Here is a 22,980-nt window from a genome sequence, read left to right as displayed (position 1 = left end):
ATTGAGCAATTGTACAAGAAAACACTATCAATGTTGTTGAATTCATCAGTATCAGTATTGGCTGATTCAAGAAACATTTTGTTGAGGTATTCAGGATCAAGAATTTTGGCAAGTGCCTGGGCTTCAGCTTTTTCTGTATGAAGGGGAACAAATAACTCAGATATTTCAGAATCAGAGAGACAAGAGAATGGCATACAGTCTATTTCACAAAGGAAACAGCACCAAGGTATTTCATCAGATTCAAGATTTTCATATTGTTGTCCAGAAATATTGGTACATTTTAAATGTATCCAAGAAGAACAAATGTCACAATAAAGAGCTTTTTGATTGATTCGAACTGATTTGTGGCAATTTCTACATGGGTATTTCAAATTAGTTTTCATGGCTGGGGCACAACAAAATAAAAGTAAAAAATAAAAAATGAATAAAATAAGTCAAATATCTAGTCTGGCTATATAGGTTTCCAGATGTTTAAAAGATGGAGAACCATTGATTAGACAGCACTAGCCTATTTAAATAGGAAAAACGGAGATTAGGAATGAGTTAATCGTTCCCCTCTGCTCATAGGCTACCGCTACGTCTTGAGGTTGGTCCCACGTGGTCCCACTGAACGGGCAGCAGCCTTGGAGTAGAGGGGACGAGAGAGAGAAGTGATATCATTTAAGGAAGATATTACTCGCCTTTTATCTAGGTAAGCGTAGATAATCCCATTCATTGTGCTCACTTTTTGTTTTCCAAAGGCTTCCTTGGCAGCGCTGAGTAGCTTGAGCCTGCTACGGGTCAAGGACTCGGTGATGGACAATCCGCTGCCTTTGAGTTCTTTTTTTCTACCATACACCATACCGTATTCTTCGTTGATCTTCTGACGAATTTGATGATGATGGGGTTCTTCGGAGATCTTGATTTTAATTTGTGAGTAATATCAATGTCAGTGTTCACAATAGGATGGTTGGGTTTAAGGCTGTCGTTGAGAGTTTTCACTACGAAGTTATCGAACTTATGGTATTCAGTTTCTGGCACAGAACTACAGCCATGGAGAATCACACAGTTTCTTCGGCTGTATTGTTCTAAATCGTCCTGTTGCTTTTCACAAGTCTCCAGCCTGCTAATAATCTCCTGGATCTTGGAGGAGATTTGAGCCACGTCATTCTGGAACTTAATGATGTCCTGGGACTGGTTGCCATGGTCTTTAGAGGCAGATAATAGAGTTGCATGTGACATTAGATAGATAGATAGATAGTTTATTTCGAAAACTCCATAACAAACCTAAATTTAAAATGGAGAATTCTGGAGGGCAAGCAAAACCTACAAAAAAGTTTAAAACATGAAGTATCTCATGTGCCTGCCCACCAGCACGCACACAAAAACACAAGCCCAATTAAATGAGGCTTGGGCCAAACTTAAAAAACAAAATACACGATAGTAATAAACTTTCGGGCTGTTGTACTCTCTTTCAACAATTACGTTGATAATGACCAATACCTACAACAACCTCATGCAAAGATAATGTGGGTAGTGGAATGTAATAAATTTGCGACGATAGTCATACTCATGAAGCCATGGAAGCTTTAAGAAAAACCAAGCCATGAAAAACTACACTGATTGCTAGATTGGGCATTGCGGAAAAGGTGATAAGTGGTTTAATATACAAACAAACGCAAAACCATGGCGGCAAATTCGGTGTGCGGACACTCATAAAAGCTCATCACACGTGAGCAGGTCTGTAGCCTAATTGATACATTGACGTGGCTAACATTGTTAAAACAGTACCGGTATACACACAGAGAGAACAAATCAAAAATATGCCACTAAATGAATGTTTAAAAATGTTACACTGTAAGTTACACTGCAAACTATTTACACATATAGTTGAATACTCAGTATTCAAGCGGAATTTCTAGAAATAGCAGTATATCATACTCTTTGTCACAAAATAAAATATCTGAATCAATCCCTGTTGTATTCATCTTTCGATTCTGTTATGATGTCCGTATGTTACCTTTATGCTGCCATGTAATTTCATATTTCGGCCTTTACTTGTTGATATTCCTTAAGTGCTTGTTCATTGTTGTCAATCTAATCTTTCTGCGCCGTTCAAAAATGCGACCGCACCCGACGACTGCCAAACACAAACTTTAAATCCAATCTTTTATCCATAAACTTCTTTAATTCCAGTGGATGGGCCTTGATCATGTTGATATCACGAGATACAAATCTAATAGTAAATACCGAAACACACAGCGCGTAGCATTCTCAGTCCAACAGCATTGATTGATCTTTCATCTAGCTCCTCTTTCATTAGCTCCTCTTGCTTGGCCTGGAGAGATGAGATAGCTGCCAGAATCTGGGTTTGGACTTCCTTGTTCATCTTGAAGTAACGTTAGTGCAGTAGTGTGATTGATTGCAAGGTGAAATTAGGTAGGTATGCAGATAGTATATCCAGTAAGATCCACGTACAATAATAGTACAGAAGGTAGTAGGCTATCGTACTTTCAGTCTAAGCAAAGATTACAATAACATCTTAATTATACAGCGAATAATCTTTGAAATCAGCAACCTAAACAATTGTTTTCCTGCTGATTGTTCACAGACCGTAGCCAACCATCAAAAATGTTGCTGGGGACCGCGCGAAAAGCGAAAATTAGACTACCCTCCAAAGTTTACCAAGTCGAGTAACTCAAGCAAAACGATCACTCGATTTTAGTTTTGCATGTGATATGTGTGAATTTAATTAATCTTTGTAATCGTTGACATAGCTGTTTCAAGGTTTTTCAAGTATTGTTGTGCGAACTTTACACATCTTTTTCTTCTATACAACCAAATAGTGGTGTCAGTGGCTGCTTCTGTTGACTCGTGTTAGTAGCGAAAGGCATACAATACGCTGCACCAGCGGGTCACGTCATATAAAAAGGTTTAGCTCTTTATCAAATACATGTATATAATAATTCCAATATTAAAGTCTAGTTGAATGTGAATATGTTGGCTATTTAGCTTTCATCAAAATACTAGGATCTCCGTATTCCAACAAGAACCAGCATAATCGAAGGCTATCATGAGTCTAATAAGCAAGCTTTTTATTAAGAAATAGTGCTATCAGTTTCAAAAATTCTTGCAGTTTTACATGGAAAAGGTAACCATTACCATAGCAAAAGAATGAGTCGTGCAGAGTACAAATTTGGTCACTGAAGAATATCTACTCCCAGAAAATAGACAGAAACTTTCAACAAATCTATCAATTATCAATCATGAGATGGGAAATTCATGTTAAAAACAATTTTAAGGTTCTGCAAGTATGCTGAAATTTTATTCGTACAAACTGGGTTACAAAGTAGAGTATCGTATCTGTGAAATATCAATTAGAGAAATTCCAGTACCATGAAACTATAGGACAGAATGAGGTAATATTCTAATCTAATCTTCTAATGAAATTTAAGGGCATAAACAAAATTGGTTTTGTAGAGAAAACTTGAAACCGCAAATGCTACAAAGACACTGATCTGTGCAAATTATTCAAAACATCAAACATTGAAAATATCTACACAAATCAAAGTGAAAGTTCAAGATTTTGTTTATCCAATGCAAGTTTATATCGAAAGCAACACAGAAAACTAGTCATTTTCTCAAAAATTACATCAACCAGTTTAACTACTTTCAGAGTAATATATTGTGCAACAATAACCAGAACTGTGAAATAGGAGCACTGTTTTTATACCTATAAGACTGCATTTTAACTCCACAGTGTCGATTTGAATAAGCGAGGAAATTGTGTATAAATGTTCAATTTTAAAATCAATTGAATGTATATGAAGGTGAGAAATATTTTGCAGATTTGCAGGAGAATAACTCTAAACAAGTACTGTTAATAGAGTTAAAACAAAAATGTAAATCATTTGTATTTTATCGTGTAAGTAGTTCTTCATTCACTCCAACTTTTTTAAGTGTGTCGCAAAGATTCTCGTGATTCTCATCATGATAAATTGACTAGTTTTTACTTAACAAAAGAAACTTCACAATCAATATGGTTACTATCGAATAAAACAAAGAAAATGCTGAACATCATCACCATACATTATCACGTTGGACAGGACATAATTACAACACGATTCAAAATACAACTTACTTTAAGATATCATTCCTTAACGAGACTTAGCCGGCCAATGAATACAGCTAATATCATAAAAAATTTTCAAACCATCTAATGATCAAAATCAACCATAGTCGGGTATAAAACATTTCATAAAAATGTCCAGTTTGTTAGGATTAAATTTGTTGAATAGCGTTGTTTTACTAAAAAGATATTGTTGTACTAGTATTGTTTTTACTAAAGCAGTAGAATGAGGGTAATACACTTTCATAGTTATAAAAAAAAATTGAATATTACTGGAACTTTACTGACTTGGAACTTAACATGAACATGGCGAGAAGAAAAAATATATCACAAGTAAAAACAATTATAGAAACTTATGAATGAAACTCATGCATGCAAATTAAAGAAAAAATTATACAAGCACTACAGACTAAAAAAGAAAAGGCACTAACACAAATAGTCCATCATTAGGATAAAAAAACTGATAACTACACTGTCACAGGTGAATAATACACACAATTTTTTAGGGATCGGTTAGTTCACTTGATTAAATGTAGTTTACCTATACAGAATCAATCTTCAAACTACTACACTAAATGCAGTAAATACGATGAATAAGTGGCTGTAGTGTGACAATTTTATGCTCTACCAAAGCCAAATTCAAATAATTATAAAAATTCAAACACCTCTATTTAGAAAGAGAAAAGGTGACATATACAATGTAATAAAATTTAACATGAAAGAATATTTAATTTTGAAGTGAATTGAAGAGTTATATCCAAGTAGTTTAGTAATAAAATACTCAAATATAGATTCCTGAGTCTGATCACTAACTACAGTGATATGTGCGGTTGTGAAATGAGTTAAAACTCTATTTCTCCCTTGGCCGCAGATAATGTATTCTTACACACCATAGCTACAGTCATAGGACCAACTCCTCCAGGTACAGGTGTTATATAGCCAGCTACTTTCTTGACACCTGTTGAAAAAAAACTCTTTGAGATATTAATTGGACCATTGATAGAGTAGTAGGCCTACAACATCATTATTTTCTTAACAATCAAATATATTAATGTATATTTCCTCTGATACACCAAATTGTAGAGAAATTATAAATAAATTTGAAGATTGATTCTTCTGCCATTCATATCCATGTATGTGGAATCAGGGACGAGTATATCCTAATAGTTCACTATTCCAAATATTCTGAAATAGTATTTTTGAATAAGGAAGATTGAATATATTCTAAACTGAGCCATGTCCAACACAAAAAAATTCACATTTTCATTGAGGCCGCAGGAAAATGATAATAGATTTTGATTAGTTTTCTGCAGTTATCAATAGTTGAATTAGCCTGAAAATGGATGAAAACCAGAAGCCATGTACATACAGAACCACATATTTTCAAATGAAAGTATTCCCTACTTGACTCGGACATTATGAAAAATAAGATAAGATTTACATATTTATCCCCGGGAAGATAAAAGCCGATAAGCCAATTAATCATATGGTGAAGCACGACCTGTCGTTCGGTTACCAATCCATTAGCTAGTCAGTTATTTGTTTTCAGATGCATGGACTTGATGGTGGAGGAAGCCGTAACAGACCAGCGATTTCATGAACCACCCTGCGGCGGCGAGGAGTCCAGCAATTCTCTCGCACATAACCATCCCCGCATGGGATTCGAACCTGTCAACCCACGCAGGATAATCAGATGTGTGGGGGCAATTGTATTCCTAATGCTTAGCACGATGCGCCACACCACTGAGCCCAAATCACATTCTCATCATCTTTTTTTTCTCTGACAGATAGATATAAAAATCCTAACCAAACCTTCAAAATCAACATCTCCAACCAGTTTTGTTTTCCCTGTTTTTTCATCTTTGACCCTGTTAATTCCAACGTCAATAATGCATGAACCTTCCTTCACCATATCAGCGGTTATCAATCCAGGTATTCCTTCAACAAAACGTAAGTTGCTCACAGATGTCAGACATTTACAGAGTAAAATTTGATAGTTTGGCAATAGGTCTTATATAAGTCTAAATTAGTGCCTTCAACACATCTTCCATAGGTGACTGCCAAAGGATTAGATACCGGTACTCTGTAAAATACTTTTGAGATCGAAGAATTCTACCCAAAAATATCAACTGGATTAATTTACTTAGAAAAATTCATAATCATAATTTCATAGCGAAATTGCAATCATGGATGTGTACTAAATTTATTATCATTGCTGTTTTGATAGAAACAAAAAATTGGTGTTTTCAAATAAAAAGTAAAAATTGTTCAATGTTGTAGTAAAAATCAAACACATTACTCAGTGTGACTTCTGTGCTGACTATGATTTGATATAGGATGTTTGTAACAGTCTATGTGAGTTTCCTGTCTCACATAACTTTCTTTACACGTCCAAATATTTTACTGAAGTGAAATGGAATAGAGTTGACATAAATACATCGATATCAGAGGTGAAAAGGGACTTAATTGAGCTTTAATTCTAATCAGTCAAATAATTTAATTTGCTCATTGTCAGCCACTTAAAAATAAAGGCGCAATAAATTGGATAGGCTAAGCTTAATTAGAAAGGTAGTGCCAACTGCCAATTTTCGATTACAACTCATGGTTAGGGTGTCAAAAAATGAATAATTAATTACTGGTTGAAAATAGGAAATAACCATTACCATGTCAAAAGCTGATTTGATAATATTGCAAATATTAGTCTGATTAAATAATTTGAGCAGTTATTCTACCATGTTTAGATAAACCATCGGTGTCAAAGAATCTTGCAAACAGAAATGCCTAACCTGCCGCTACAACTACTATATCAGCTGTTTTCGTAAAAAGTTTCAACTGGTCTCTTGGTGTGTATCTGTGAGTTATTGTAACAGTAGCGTCACCTAAAAAGAGAACGCACAATTAATCTTTTGGGTTATAGATTGAATAGAAAACTCATGTTAACATAACATAAACATGAGAAAAATTTTTGAAATTGACAAAAATATACTGGCCACTGTGGCCAGAACTGCCGTTTTTGTTATGATGTAGTCAGAACTTGTTTGAACCTCGTTTTGAGTATGACGATAATCTTTATACACTCATGCTTATTAATTTAGGAAAGCAATAATCCCCAGGATATCCAATATATTATGACCAGAAACAAGTAGGCTACATATAAATGTACTATACTTGGAAGCAAGTTATATCAAATTTGACAATCTATAATAATAAGACGGGTTACCTCCTGGTCTCTCATGTCTGTGATCTGTGTGTAATAGCATTGCAATCGGCATTCCCACGTTTTTTGATCTGCCACAAACAACAGCAGTTTTTGCAAATGTTTCAACTCCTGTGGTATGATAATTTTAATGATTATTGTTAACTACTTAAAACTAAAAAATTTCACGTGTTCGATTCGGGCTTTTCTATTTCCAAAAGACTATACAATGGTTGCATTGTTGCAAGATCATATTACAAAAATGACAACAAAGAAATTGTGTCCTCAACCAAACACTTAATCTGTGTGCTATTATAGTAGGAAACATACAAAAATCTACAGTATGAGTCCTGTTCAAAAGCTTCATTAATATAGGAGGCTAGTATCGGCCAATATGAATAGTTACTGACTTCATATGACCTTCTTCACCTCCAAGAATGATAAATAACAGACACCAGCATGACTGAACGGAATTCGTGTCTAATCTACAGTCATAAAATATGTTTTTTATTATAATTTTAAAAGAATAACCTGTTCTTTTTAGCAGTTCCCATATTCCAGCAGGGGTTGCAGGAAGAATGGAGGGAATATCAAGACATAACCTTCCTACATTTGTTACATGAAAACCGTCAACATCTTTTTCTGGTTTTACTGCATTACATATTGTCCTTTCATCTGTGAAAATATATATTAAACTGTTTTATGAAGTACAAATATTTCTTTATAACCCCATACCAAGCACACAAATTTCAGAAAAAAAAAAATTAAACTTCTGAGACAGACATCTCAAATACTACAGCCACACTGCAATGCAATGCTTTCTCCTCTTAGCCAAGATATAAACGTGAAACCCTTTATTTACTACTGTGGTTAATTTCACTCTGATGAACTTTCAGAAAGCCTCATTAACACAGTTACTAAAATTGGTGAATTCAAAAAACTAATTGTTATGATCATAGGTTCAAAAATTTTGAAAATATTATTACGAAAAAGCAAAATTACCATTTAAAACAGTAAAATCTTTCAAATGACATTTAAAATCGATTTATATTTTATATATTTGTAAAATGAAAGTTGATCTCAAATTCAACATGATGAAACTAAATACACCATAATAAAATAGGTCAGGATTAAATATTCATTTCATCAAACATACAAGTAACATACCAATATGTTCTGGAAGAGGTAGCTGAACAAGTAAGCCATCAACAGTATTATCCTGATTTACTTCATCAACCAGTGATAACAATTCTTCTTGTGAAATTGATCCAGGCTTAAGAACAGTATTGCTTGTAATGCCTTGATGAAAAATTGGTTATTTTAGCAAGCGGCATTCCAGGGTGTTGAAATTTATATGAATTATACTTGTTTATGACTTTACAAAATTTGGGATTAAATTATTGAACACCCAACACTCTGCATATAGAGGTACGAATAACTAATGGAAAAGCCACACATGAAAAAATGGGAGAATACTGGCAACTAAAGTGCCTTTTGATGACATAAATGTCAATCTAATATTGAGTTGTAAATTTTTGTTAGCAGGACTTTTCTTTATTTGAAAACAAAATCTAATTATTAATTGGAGTGATGAAATTATGGACAGAAACATATTTTCTAACAATATATATGAGACCCCAAATTTCCCTTTTATGTTGCTAAACACGAGAATTCACAAAAATAATAGGTTCTCGTTTACCTAGTAACCAATTTACGGAAAAGCACATTCAAATCTTAAAAACAGTCCATAACACTGCAACTAATAACATATTTATACAATTTGTCAGCAAATTAGATGTACCAATGCATCACATAATTTCAATGACTTTATATTTAGGAATGATTAATGAAATTAGAACAATTTTGCTTGAAGTAACATAAAGAAACTTTGTCTTTCATCCGGAAATCAATCTGACCTTACCAACATCTTTACAAGATTTCATTTTATTTTTCACATAAGCTTGGCTAGCTGGATCATCTGCTACCAGAACAGCAGTCAAGTGAGGAGCACGTTTACCACTTTCAACCCATGCATTAATCTCTTTCTTGACCTCTCCACGAATTTCTTTAGCCATTGCATTCCCATCCATAATTTGTGCTTCATATCTGTGATTGTAAAACTATTGAAACACACTTTATAAAGCATTCAGCAGATTAGGATTGTACAAAATTATAAGTTGATTTAAGCTTCTAATGCAGTTGCAAGAATGGCCCCACAATAAATGTTATGTGTGACAGTGAGCGACAGTATGTGTAAACCCCCTTCACATGATAGTCTGGGCCTCCATATCGGCACAAACGGGCACTGCATATTCAACTAAAAGGAATCAAAATGTAAACACGTCACCATTGGATTCCTCGGAAAAAAATAATCCAAAAACAAATTTTACTGTAGCATTCAAGAGTTTTCAGCAATATGGATAATACTGGCTTGTTATTTGGATAAATAAGTTTATTTCGACTCCATAATCAGCATAGAGGCGATTAAATGATCGATAAAAACAAATAGGTAAAACTGATTATGAAATCAGGAGAGCAAACAAAACCGTGGATAAGGTTTAAAACATACAGAATATAGGATGGAAGGTTTTGTCCAAAAGGAGTGGGTACGTGTTTACTCACCTAAAATTATTGAATCAATTCACACACACAACCATAGGGCAGTAGGGCTATAATAAAGTTAGAAAAAAAGAGCTTTAGATGAATTTTATAGTAAACAAACAAAAAAATAAATAAGTAAAAAATAAATTAGAATAATAATTGTAATTAGAAATACTGAAACAAGAATTGCCTCGCCATTTTAATAATTTTATAAAAATTCCCAAATTGAGTACGGTACCTGTCACCTGTAACTTTAACATTGATTCTTCTTATAAACTTTTTTGTTGCAGTCGATCTTGAATGAAAACTTTTGAAACACTGCAGGCAATACCGACCACCTGATGTAGCTGCCATCATGTATGGTACCTACCTACCTGAACAAAATTTGGGTCTAGTATAGTTTAGTACCACAAGTACTTTCATTTGGCGTAGCATAACGAATTTTGGGGTCTCATGTACTTTCCTACCTAACATACTTCTAGTGGGCGTAGCATGAAAAATTTTTCACGTATCAATCCTAACCCCCACCTGACTACACCATCCAAAAATTACGTCATTACGACGTCACAGTGACGTAATGGAGCCCTTCAAACTATACGAACTGCCATCCAAGACGCGCAAACAAGCACCCGAAATCGAACAGTTGGTTCTCTCGTTTTCTCGTCGCAACGATTCCAATAGGAGAGAGACCGATAACATCAGTCAGTTTTTTATCGTCGGCGCCAATGCCGTTTCGGTCGATCGTGCGTATATTTGGCAAGCTCTATGCCGTGATTGTGATGTCGTAGGGATTTAATTTTTGGATGGCGTAGTCAGATGGGGGTTAGGATTGACATATCAAAAAATTGTTATGCTACGCCCACTAGAAGTACGTTAGGTACGAAACTACACGAGACCCGAATTTTGCATATTTTAGTCCTAACCACCACCTGACTATGCCATCCAGAAATTACGTCACTACGACGTCACCATCACGCCATAGGGCTTGCCAAATTATAATTACGATCGCCCGAAATGGCATCTGCGCCTCCGATAACGAACTCGCTACAGCCGGCGATCTCTCTCCTATCGTGGTCGTTGTGACAAGGAAACGAGAGAAATAGCTTGCTCGATTTCGGGTGATCGTCTGCGCGATTTGGACGACCCTCCGCATACTTTGGTGGGCCTTATTACGCCACTGCCACGTTGAGATGACGTAATTTTTCGCTGACGTAGTCAGGTAAGGATTGACATATGCAAAAATTGTTGAGCCAGGCTAACTAGAAGTGCATGTGGTACTAAACTATACCAGACCCCAAAATTTTCCTGAAATGGCGCGGCGGTGTGGCTCAACGGGCTAAGCGTTAGGAATACGCTCGCCACCGCACCTCTAACTACTCTGCGTGGGTTCGCAGATTCGAATAAAATGCAGGGATGGTTATGTACGAGAAGATTGCTGGACTCCTCGCCGTCGTTGGGTGGTTCACGTAACCGCTGGTCGGTTACGGCTTCCTCCATCACCAAGTCCATGCTTCCGAAAAAACAAAACAATACAGTACAGCAGTAAAACTAATCCCATACCCGACTTGGAATGGTAACCGGACGAGAGGCCGTGGTTCGCCATATGGATAAGCCGTCTTATCGGCTTTCCTCTCCCCCGGGAGAAATATGTAAATCTTATACTTATCCCTTTTTTTTTTTTTTTAATTGGTTCACTCATTGAGTGATTTCAATAAATATGTAAAAAATAAATAAACAAATAAAATAAATTATAGTCCACATTCCATTCATGATCCATTTGTTAAATTGAGTTTCACAGTATTTCCAGTTTGTTTCATCAGTAATAAGTATCCAACGATAATAATGTTTTTTTAATAATTACAATGATATAATACAATATGAAAGGAAATACACAAAATTAGTAAATACAAAAAACTTATTATAAACCTGATTTAATATCTAAATTAATGCTTTACATAAATTTTGTAATTCTTTTTCAAAGGGTTTGTCTACTCTGGAATTTTCTATATTTTTTCTATACATTAGGGCCATTTTTATCTGTTTTTTAAGGATAGCAATGTCAGGTGTTTTATTTTCAAATATTATAGAATTTCTCATTATCCAAATTTTATATCGCACTATTGATAATAAAAGAATAATTGCATTCAAATCTAATGCTGTTATATGACTAAATAAAGGATCATTAAAATTCAATAATATACAAGAATCATAATTTATAACAAAATTTATTCTAATTAATTTTAATATAATTAGGGAAACAAATTCATCATAAATTTTCTGAGTAAACTCACAAAACATAAAAATATGTGACACAAACTCAGGTTCTATATTACATAATAAACATAATTCATTTCCTGCTACTCTTTTGATCTCTGGTTTTGTTTTCAAGGGTAGAATATCCCATATTAACTTATAGTTGAAGGTCCTCATATAATTTGCCAAAATTTTATTATGAATACTGTTACAAGTTATACTGAGATTTGAATTACGGATAATTACAAGTCTTTCCCCATTAATACTTTTTAAAACTTTATCATATATAATTCTATGTTCACCCATTTCAATATCATTCATATTTAAACTATAAGTTTTCATAAAATCAATTACGCTTTTATAATATTCATGTGGACTAAATCTATGTAATATACTATTATTCAATGGTAGACCTAAATAAACACATAATTGTTGCCCTATGTTATATTCTAAGTAATTAAAATTGATAGTTCTGTCACTAAATATCACATTATTTTCTATAGTTTCTATATATTCAAAAACACACATAATATACATAGACATTGTAAAAATTGGAATATTCATTATATCGTATCCCCCCATACATTTTGGCTTACAAATGGTCTCTATTTTGAGCTTTCTTTTTCCATTGAATACAAATTTTTCAATAATTTCATCCACTTTTTTGGCTATATTTTTTGGCATCGGGAATATTTTACATAAAAACAAAAATTGAGGTAATATCTTGAGCTTTATTATTAAACATTTTCCTTCTAAAGTAAGAGGTATTTTTTGAAGATCAACTGCTATTTTCTTCACTCTCTCCAGACAATTATTCCAGTTCCAATTTCCAGTATTATTATTGGCAAATTTGACGCTTAATATTTCTATTTTATCTGCTATGGTAATGTCTTGAAATGAAGGGTCCTTTGTCCATATTCCGAGTTTGAGTTTCGTTTTAGTTCTATTCAATTTCATTCTAGTAGCCAATTCATGTTCATCGATAACTTTTAATGCTTCATTTATAGAACTTTCCTTATTTAAAAATAGTGTAACATCGTCTGCAAATCCTAAATTTTTCAGTTCCATATTTCCTGGCGTCACGATTCCTTGAACATTTCCATTCAAGTTTATACTAATTAACAAAGGTTCTATTGCTATGATGTACATAAAAATACTCATTGGGTCACCTTGTCTAATTCCCCTTCCCGGTTTGATTTTTTCACTTAAATAACCGTTTATTAGTATTCTAGTCTCAGCACCTTCATATAGACTGTGTAATAAAATGATAAATTTATTTTTTATGCCAAATCTTTCTAAAATTCTATATAAATAATCTAAATCTACTGAATCATATGCTTTCATGAAATCTAACGATAATAATGCCTTTTCTCTACTTTATTTTGTTCTTGTATACAAATATTTCTAATAATTAACAGTGTGTCACTTATCCTCCTCCCTGGTACAGCACCTTGGTGTCTATCTATGATGTCTGGTAGAATTATTTTGATTCTGTTGGCAAGAATTTTACTAAATATTTTATAATCTGGATTTAAAAGAGTTATTGGTCTGTAGTTATTTATTAGATTTACTTCTCCTTTTTTGTATAGTAAAGTTATGTAACCCATTTTCATTTCTTTCGGCATATCATTTGTTATAAATATTTCTTGTATTACTTCAAAAAATTCATCTTTAATAATTTCCCAGGTCTTTTTATAAAATTCTATTGTTATTCCATCAGGACCCGGCGATTTGTTTCCTTTTAAGTTTTGGATGACCCTCATTATCTCATCTAGTTGTATTATGTCTTCTAAATTATTTGCTTGTTCCTCGTTTATTTTGCGATATGATACATCCACTTTGTTTAAAAATAATCTTTGTTTTGTTTCATCACAATGTCTCTTGGTATACAATTCTTGGTAAAATTCCTTCGCAATGTTCATTTTATCTTGGATAGTTTCACATTCATCTCCATTTTTATTTATTAGTTTCCTTATACTTAATTCTTTCTGTCTTGTTTTGAATAATTTGAAAAAATATTTGTTGCATTTCTCATGACTATCATACTCTTCTGCATTCCTTTGTATACCAATTTTCTCATTCTTTTTCTTCTGCATCCTGATTAATTTTTGTTTTGTTTGTTTAAATCTTGTCATCACTCTTTCTCCTTTATCCAGTTTTTTTTTCAATAACTTCAAATTATCCAATTCAATTTTATATTCTTCTCTTTCTTTCTTGGCCATTTTGACAGAAAATCTAATTGTTAAGTTTTTGATTTTTTCTTTTACCTCAATCCACCACTCAGCTTTAGTTGGAAATAGCCACTGTAATGTGATCCAATTGTCCCATTTATTTTTTAATTCTGAAATATATTCTTCTTCATCATACACTCTAACATTATTTTTCCAATAGCCCTTTCCACGTTCTTCCATTTTTGTTTTAATTTCAATCATTATTAAATACACATCGTGATCAGAATAAATAGTTGGTTCACACATTATTTTTTGGACAATAGTTTCATTGGATGTAACATAAAACCTATCTAGTCTGGCTTGAACTTGGTAATTACGCCAGGTATAAAATGGTGTTACATTAGAAATTAATTCAATGGAATCAGTTAGCTCAAAACATTCAATCAATTCATTTAGAGTGTCTGAGACATATTCTCGTCTCGGTCTTTTAATATTACCAGTTCTATCTCTATCAATGTCATGTACACAATTTGTGTCCCCCCCTAAAATTATTGTATGTTGTGAAAAAATAAATCTGTATAACCCATCATAAAAATTGTCTTGTATATTATTATTAGTTCTACATGGTGCATATATGTTTACTAAATGTAGTTTTTCACCATATACATTAATATCTGCTGCTAATGTTCTTCCGTCGTTATCCCATAAAATGTTTTGTAATTCAAAACTATTTAATTTTGATTTGAGTAGTATTGCTACTCCTCTAGAGTTTGATGATGCCGAGTTTCAAATACTGTTTCCAAATGTCCATTCTTTGCTCCATTTCCTTTCTACCTCTGGTGTGCTGTGAGTTTCTTGTATAAAAATGATGTCTGCATTCCGTTTGGAGAGTTCATTAAATAAGTTTCTTCTTTTTTGGTCATCCCGGATACCGTTCACATTCAGAGTAAGAGCAGAAAGAAAAATTACCATTACAATTATTTAGAGTCAATTAATTGGAGATTTAACAATTTGTGTTTAACAATGAATATCAATCTGTATCCATTTCTTCGTCTATAAATTTTCTTGCTTGTTCAAGTGTCATTGTTCGACTTTTTAGTCTTTTTTTCTTCTTTTTTGGACTTTGACTTTTAGGCGACTTAGTACTATTTTCATCCGAATTTTTAGTTACGCTATCTTTATTTATGTCAATGTTTATTGTTTTTATATATTCTATGGTGCTTCCTACACTGGATTCTTTTTTGCTTTCTTCATCGTTATTTTTAGAAGCATCCAATGGCATAATATCTTGTTGTGATTCTGTATTTACAGAAACATCTCTAATTTCTTTATCACTATCTTCTGCACTGATTTCTGATAAGTTACCAAATAATTCAGATCTGAATTTTGTTTCACTGTCGCCATTTTCATCATTTGTGATTACGATGTAATTTGCTGGAGTACTTTGAATATTTTCATCTTTTTCGTTTTCTATGCTCCCAGATCCATCTGATGTTTTCTTATTCATTGGTTTATCTTTTATGTTTAATCTTGGGTTTTTAAATGTTACTAATTCTTTACTTTTCAAAATTGTAATGTCTTGGTCTGTCGTTTCATATTCATTGCTTGTTTCATTCACTGTTGTTTGTCCTGATATTTCTGGTTTTTCAACCATTGTTTCTTTAGTTTCTCTTCTTTTAACTTCAATTCTTTCATTTCTTGGTATATACCTTTCACATTTCTCCATCAAATGGTCTTCGCTGCCACAAATTCTGCAAGTAGGTTTTTGGTTCCAGTATTTAACAAATAGAGTATGCCCTTTGATTTTTATATAACTTTTAACTGGATTATTGATTATGTCTGAGGTTTTCAAGAAAATTCTTCTCATTCCATTTTTCATGCCTTTGTCATCTGTTAATTGTTCTATTTTATTTGTAATTTTTCTATAGTTTTCTTCAAAATGTTCTTTTATTGCTTCATCTTTCATTGGGAAAGGTACTCCATGTATAGTTATAGGAATGTTTTCCGCTATATACAGCCTATGCATGGGTAAATCTCTTCTGCCCCCTTTTTTCATATTCCATAATTTTTGGTCTACTTCTATGGCTGTTTTTCTTGATTTGTATGTAATATCAACTATAGTTTTCAATCTAATTAGAAACCCATCTACTGTAGAAAATTCTATTCCTACATCCTCAAATAAAGTCCAAATATCTTGCCTTCTAAGTCCATTTGGATAACATGTTTCATCAAATTTCAACGACATGCATTTAGATCGATCCAATGTATTTCTTTCTCTTTTTCTTGGCTTGCCTTTTCCGCATATGATAGTACTCGAGTTGTCATAATACAGCAATACTTTATCAACGACCAGACAGCGAATTTTTATATTTTTATAATAGTCTACTAGCCAATAATCTTAATCAAAACAGCTGATTTACAGGTATATCTTCTCAGGTATATCCTTATCCTTATGGACAAAAAAATTCTGTACTTAGTTGGTTCGGTTAATGAGCATATTGGTTCGATGCAACTACTATTTTTTATTGCCGCCGCCAGACGACGCTGTGAGCGTCTTTTCCAAGTTGCAGTCTCCGGTGTTCGTGTCTGGTTGGTGAACCGTGGTCATATTTAGGCAAGTTTAACAATTAAGTTAAAGCGAATTCGTCATATCTGTGACACAAAAGAATAGTGTATAGTGTATACCAGGGTAGTCCAAGGTTGTCGGCCTCGCGGGCCACACTATTATGTTTGTATTGCTCGCGGGCTACTATAGTGGATAGGATAGGATTTTACATATTTATCCCGGGGGAGAGGAAAGCCGCTAAGACGGCTTATCCATATGGCGAACCACGACCTCTCGTCCGGTTACCATTCCAAGTCGGGTATGGGATTAGTTATACTGTATTGTTTGTTTTCGGAAGCATGGACTTGGTGGTGGAGGAAGCCGTAACCGACCAGCGGTTACGTGAACCACCCAACGACGGCGAGGAGTCCAGCAATCCTCTCGCACATAACCATCCCTGCATGGGATTCGAACCTGCGAACCCACGCAGAGTAATTAGAGGTGCGGTGGCGAGCGTATTCCTAACGCTTAGACCGTTGAGCCACACCGCCGCGCTGAGAATGGGTAAACGGTGGGTTGCAATACAAAACAAAAAAATTTATTGTCCAAACACATTAATCATTATTTGTCATTTATCAAGCTAAAACATGCAAAAACCACCAAAAAAACTCATTAAAACGTGCAAAATCGTACTATATCTACATTTAGTGTATGATTTTAAACTCTTCATAACAGGGAAAATGCTGTTTCAGATTGTCACCGACACAACTTGCAGACATATTAAGCAAGCGTTGTGGTATTTTCCCTCCCATATCCAGTCGAAAATCTGTTTGAATTATTCAGCTTTCTTTTCAAACTCATGTTTACAAAATAACTTAAGTAATTGTAAAATAAGTAACTGCAGATTGATTGATTACCGAGTTTTACTAAATTTGAGATACAGGAGGGTAATTACTAAATTTTCTGACATACAGGCAGCATTTTTTGTAATTGTGTTTAGGCTGGTTGCAAAAAAACACCCGGCAAGATATATATTGTTAGGCCATTACAGAACATTAAATAGAAAGCTAGTTAACAATTTAGACCAGCTAAACACATCATTCAACTTCGCTAGTTGCCCCAGCTAGCCATAACACTAGTCAACTCAGTGACATTAGTGATGTAACGATATGTCAAAAGATTTTTCTGGTTATTTTTATGACGAAACAACACCAAATGCCATTTTTGTTTACCCTCGCGCAAATGCGACGCGGGGCATAGATAAGGGAGCGGCGAGCCACGTGTGTCCCGCGGGCCTGAGTTTGGACCGTATACAATAGCTTGATTGTACCCTCGAAAGGTTTCTGTGATTTCATGAGAAAGATGAAATTAAATTAGCGTGTATTTTTTTGGCACACTTTCAGATAAAGATACAAATGAGAACAAGATAGCTATGCTCAAATATATGGACACGTAGCGCCACCTAATGGCAATAATTTTGATGACGTCATAGCAAAAATCTTTAACCACTGAAAATTTCAAAGCAATTGGTCCAGTAATCAAAGAGAAAAGCGACTTTTTAAAAACGTGCCAAGGAACAAGAACAATAACAACAACATATTATTGAAACGATCGCTATGTCCACTACGTGTCCAATAACGATTATGAATATGATGACGCTAGTCTTGGCAAAGTCGTAATTCCCAGAACGAAATTTATGTAGATGAGATCGAGCCTCAGAAAATCCGACTTACGCCAATTATTTTGACTGTTGGAATTTATTACAAGAGTTAAAAGTTATCCAAATACTAACCTAGAGTTAGTACTGCTGGTATCTGTGGACCACCCTCTATTGTCGTTCAACATAACTTCACCTAATCGTGCGAATAACGCGACAGCGGAGCATGTAGTGTCAGTGTAGCCTTGATTCGATCGACTACCTCGATTCGATGGGCGACAACAAAACGAGTGTTAATGATGTGACACTTTTGGCGGCCCATCTGTGCTGTCGAATATATAATTCGGCGAATCGCCGCTTGAACCAAGAGGAAAACAGAGGGAACGAACAAGTTAAGACAGAGTTGACTTTTTTTGTTATTTATTATTTATATTATACTGCTCCTAATAAATATCTGAGAACCCAAGACTGTGATACTGTATTCGAAAAGCTAAAGAAGTATATATAGCACACCATCCCTCCGACGTTAATAAGAAAGGAAAAATATTAATAGAACCGTTGTTGAACTGGGCTATGTGTTGTTGAACTGGGCTCTTGTGAAACTTTGCATGAACGCGCCAATATACGAATCTTCTTCCTAGTTCCCTAGCATAATTCCATAAACATTTGTTCGCAATCAAAGCTGGGCATTTTCGAATACCAAGTGGTTTCAGAATCGAATCAAATATTTTTTAATCGAATATCGAATACTTGTAAGATTGGTGATTGAATGCGAATTTTTTTTTTGAATTACTGAATGCATACAATCCATCACCCTGACCGTTGGTTGTGTGGTCACACAGAATAAGAAAAGCCTGTTTCATCGATAAATAACTCGCATGCCAGTTTGTCTTGCAAAAAAATATGTCTGAGCAAATAAATGACAGATGTACCTCGATCTTTGGTGAACGAAAGAAAAACAAGATGGCGGCAATTCAAAATTTTCGTCTGGATAAATTCCAAAAATTTACTATTCGATTTGAAATGCGAGCCCTATTTGCAATACTAAAAATTAAGCGCACAGCAAGTAGTCAGTAATTTATTTTATCACCAAGAAATACACACTGTACATACAGAACGAGGTAAGAAAAGAGAGGAAAATAATGCATTTCCTGGTGAAAGGGGACGCGATAAACCAGCATTGGTTATCAAGCAACGACACCTATATGAATAGTCTAACATTGGGTTATACAAGAACAAAAATCGAACTAAATATAGTACTAAAGTGAGGAGTCGGACGCCAAAATACTAACATTGGCAGAAATATGTTTAAAAAGACCGAATATTTCCGGACTCACCAAGCAAACGACTCTGAAAAGATTCATTATCAACATAATATTTTTCTTTTTTTACCTCATACTTTGGTTTTACGCAATTCCACTCACTCCACATTTTGTTATACTTTGGTCGTATTTTTAGGAAGACGGGGTCGAAGACTAGTAGGCTACGTCATTTTGTAGGAATATTCTCTGTGTGCTTTACCTCTTTAGGATCAGAATTACTGTTACTTCGTACAATAGTAAACGATGTCCTGCAGCAAATTACTTGTCTCATTCGACGTAGCCTACAAGAATTAACATTGCAATAAAATGACCGTTCGAGATTTTATAAAGATTTACTTTACACCAATTACATGCGCGATTTAAGACATTTTTCTCTCCTGCGCCAAATGCATTCTTTTTTCCTGTGTATAAATCATAAGTCTGACCTTCCGTATTGAATACAACTTGGTCTGTTCTGCAGTTTCGTCATAAAATTAACCAGATAAATCGTTTGACATATTGTTACATCACTAATATCACTGAAATGAGTAGTGTCATGGCTGGCGAAGAGGCAACTAGCGAAGTTGAATGATGTGCCTGGCAGTCTAAATTGTTAACTAGCTTTCTATCTTTTTGGTCGGGAATATATGATAAAAATTTTAGCATCATAGAAAACTAAAAATCAAATGCGGATTATATTAGCCTAGGTTGGCTATTCCTGATAACTAAATATTAATGTTATGGCCTAACAATATAATTCATAACGAATATTTTTTGCCACCAGACTGAACAGTATTACAAAAAATGCTGCCTGTATGTCAAAAAATTTAGTAATCACCCTTATGTACCTCACATTTGGTAATCAATAAATCTGCAGTTATTTTGTAAACATGAGTTTGAAAAGGAAGCTGACGAATTCAAACAGATTTTTAACTGAATGTGGGAGGGAAAATACCACAATGCTTGCTTGAGATATCGGCAAGTTGTGTCGGTGGCAAAAGTATCGGATTTTAAACGGCATTTTAGAATCTTGAGAGCAATGAGCATTTTTCGAAAGCACTTAAATTTACGTCAGCACTTTTTCCGTTATGAAGTGAAATTTTACACTAAATGTAGATATAGTAGGACTTTTGCAGGTTTTGTATTGTACTGTTTACTTATTCTCGGCACTATTGTGGCCCGCGAATAATGCAAAAATAATTTTGTTGTCCCCGGAGCCGACAAACTTGGACCAACATGTTCTAAATAATTGGTCACTTGTAGGTACTGCTCACAAAGAAAATTGGTTGTTGTATTTGTTGTTGAGGAACTACAAAAATAACGAAAGAGTTAGGTAGTCGAAATGAAAAAAATAAATAAAGAGACGCATTTGGTCGGTGTTAGGCGGTTTGTTAGTCGTTGGTGTTAGGTAATGACGGTGCGTCGTGCAATCGAAATATTATTTTTTTGAAAGAGTCAAGCCGTTTTTTCCAAAATTGCTTCGATTCGAGTTGTTGTTGGGATCGTTGCATTGATATTCTGAAACTTACATTCCTACACAAATTCTACTAAACTTAAAGCATCTCAGTGACTTGCTTCAGGTATGCGGCAGCAGACATGTCTCACTAAATGTGATTAATGCTCACTTGTGAAAAAATGAATAAACAAAAACATTCACTAAGTAGTTTAGTAGAAACACATTATCACGAAGTTGCCCGCTGAACATTACAATATCGCTACTTGGAGGACCGGTATCAGTTTTCATATTCCTGCCTGCATGGCGACATTTAGTGATACAAACTTACCAATTTTCCGAACCGGTAGCTAATAACCACTAACCAGGTGTCCCGGTTTCTCATTTGCCGGATAATGAGTTTTCCCATAGAAATACGACAATTTCATTTCTCACGAGTGTGACCCGAAATGACAAACTTATACCGTATGTAATCATCATCGCACTGTGGGTAAGATGCTTTTTTTCTCTTTCTGTAATACTTTATACATATATAAACAAATAAAATAATAGCAAACACAACAATTATCAGTTTATAACAATATTATCATTTCTGTTCATGTAAAATACGGAGGAATTCGGCATAATTTTTTGTGCCACTGCGCCCTCCAGCTTATTCACCTCAGTTTTGATGCCTATAGCTGAATCGGTACTGCTCATTTCCAAAGTTCCCACTTCAATTTATGATATCCGTACGTATGTACGTTGTCCCTTGTCAAACCAATTAATTATGTTAAAAGTGTTTATGATATATACTTTATAATGAGAAGTCAGTGGGAACAGCTGTTTTACGCGTGGGAATTTTGTGCTTTTCTGTGTCAGAGTTTTTGATATTCTGTTAGCTTTTTCGCAGAGGTGGCTACCGGTATCCTGGATAGGATTTACATATTTATCCCGGGGGAGAGGAAAGCCGATAAGACGGCTTATCCATATGGCGAACCACAGCCTCTCGTCCGGTTACCATTCCAAGTCGGGTACAGTTTTACTGTATTGTTTGTTTTCGGAAGCATGGACTTGGTGGTGGTCTGGTGGAGGAAGCCGTAACCGACCAGCGGTTACGTGAACCACCCAACGACGGCAAGGAGTCCAGCAATCCTCTCGCACATAACCTTCCATGCATGGGATTCGAACCTGCGAACCCACGCAGAGTAATTAGAGGTGCGGTGGCGAGCGTATTCCTAACGCTTAGCCCGTCTCTTTATGGTACCGTACCGTACCTGGCTATGACTGCTCTTAATGATTTATCAGTTTTTTGTGTCTTCGAAAGCAAGATGTTTCTTACAGCTTTTTACTTATTTAGATGTATTTGTACTTATGTACTTATTTAGGTGTGGCTCAACGGGCTAAGCGTTAGGAATACGCTCGCCACCGCACCTCTAATTGCTCTGCGTGGGTTCGCAGGTTCGAATCCCATGCAGGGATGGTTATGTGCGAGAGGATTGCTGGACTCGTCGCCGTCGTTGGGTGGTTCACGTAACCGCTAGTCGGTTACGGCCAACGGCCGGCAACCAACTTGCCTAATGTTAAACAAGTTCATGGACGCCATCTTGTGCCATATTTGGAAAACGCGAAACAATGGAGTCTTATGGGAAATTTTCGTCGTGTTGTTGTACCGAATCGAATAAGTCCGCTGTTTTAAGGGCTAGAATGAAACTG

The 22,980-nt window shown here is 34.8% G+C and overlaps 1 protein-coding gene across 3 annotated transcripts; it reads right to left on the bottom strand.

The window, feature by feature from the left end:
• Nucleotides 1-3,057: 3,057 nt before the first annotated feature.
• On the bottom strand, nt 3,058-17,052 carry LOC120347066 (bifunctional methylenetetrahydrofolate dehydrogenase/cyclohydrolase, mitochondrial-like). 3 transcript variants are annotated; one of them, XM_039416885.2, is made up of 9 exons: nt 16,803-17,052; nt 10,144-10,279; nt 9,226-9,410; nt 8,472-8,603; nt 7,836-7,979; nt 7,329-7,436; nt 6,895-6,987; nt 5,921-6,046; nt 3,058-5,066 (listed from the first exon to the last, which is right to left on the bottom strand). In XM_039416885.2, exons 2-9 carry the CDS (start codon nt 10,260-10,262, stop codon nt 4,951-4,953), a joined length of 1,023 nt encoding a protein of 340 aa, XP_039272819.2. In that variant the 5' UTR covers nt 10,263-10,279; nt 16,803-17,052; the 3' UTR covers nt 3,058-4,950. The 3 variants fall into 3 exon arrangements, with proteins under 3 accessions (XP_039272819.2, XP_077973787.1, XP_039272817.2); XM_078117661.1 differs by lacking the exon at nt 16,803-17,052 and adding an exon at nt 10,434-10,669; XM_039416883.2 differs by lacking the exon at nt 16,803-17,052 and having other exon boundaries at nt 10,144-10,408.
• Nucleotides 17,053-22,980: the final 5,928 nt, after the last annotated feature.

The sequence above is a fragment of the Styela clava genome, chromosome 11 (assembly GCF_964204865.1).
Source record: "Styela clava chromosome 11, kaStyClav1.hap1.2, whole genome shotgun sequence".
Lineage (NCBI taxonomy): Eukaryota > Metazoa > Chordata > Ascidiacea > Stolidobranchia > Styelidae > Styela > Styela clava.
Note: the sequence above shows the minus strand (reverse complement) of the source record. Positions and strands in the feature narration are given on the sequence as shown.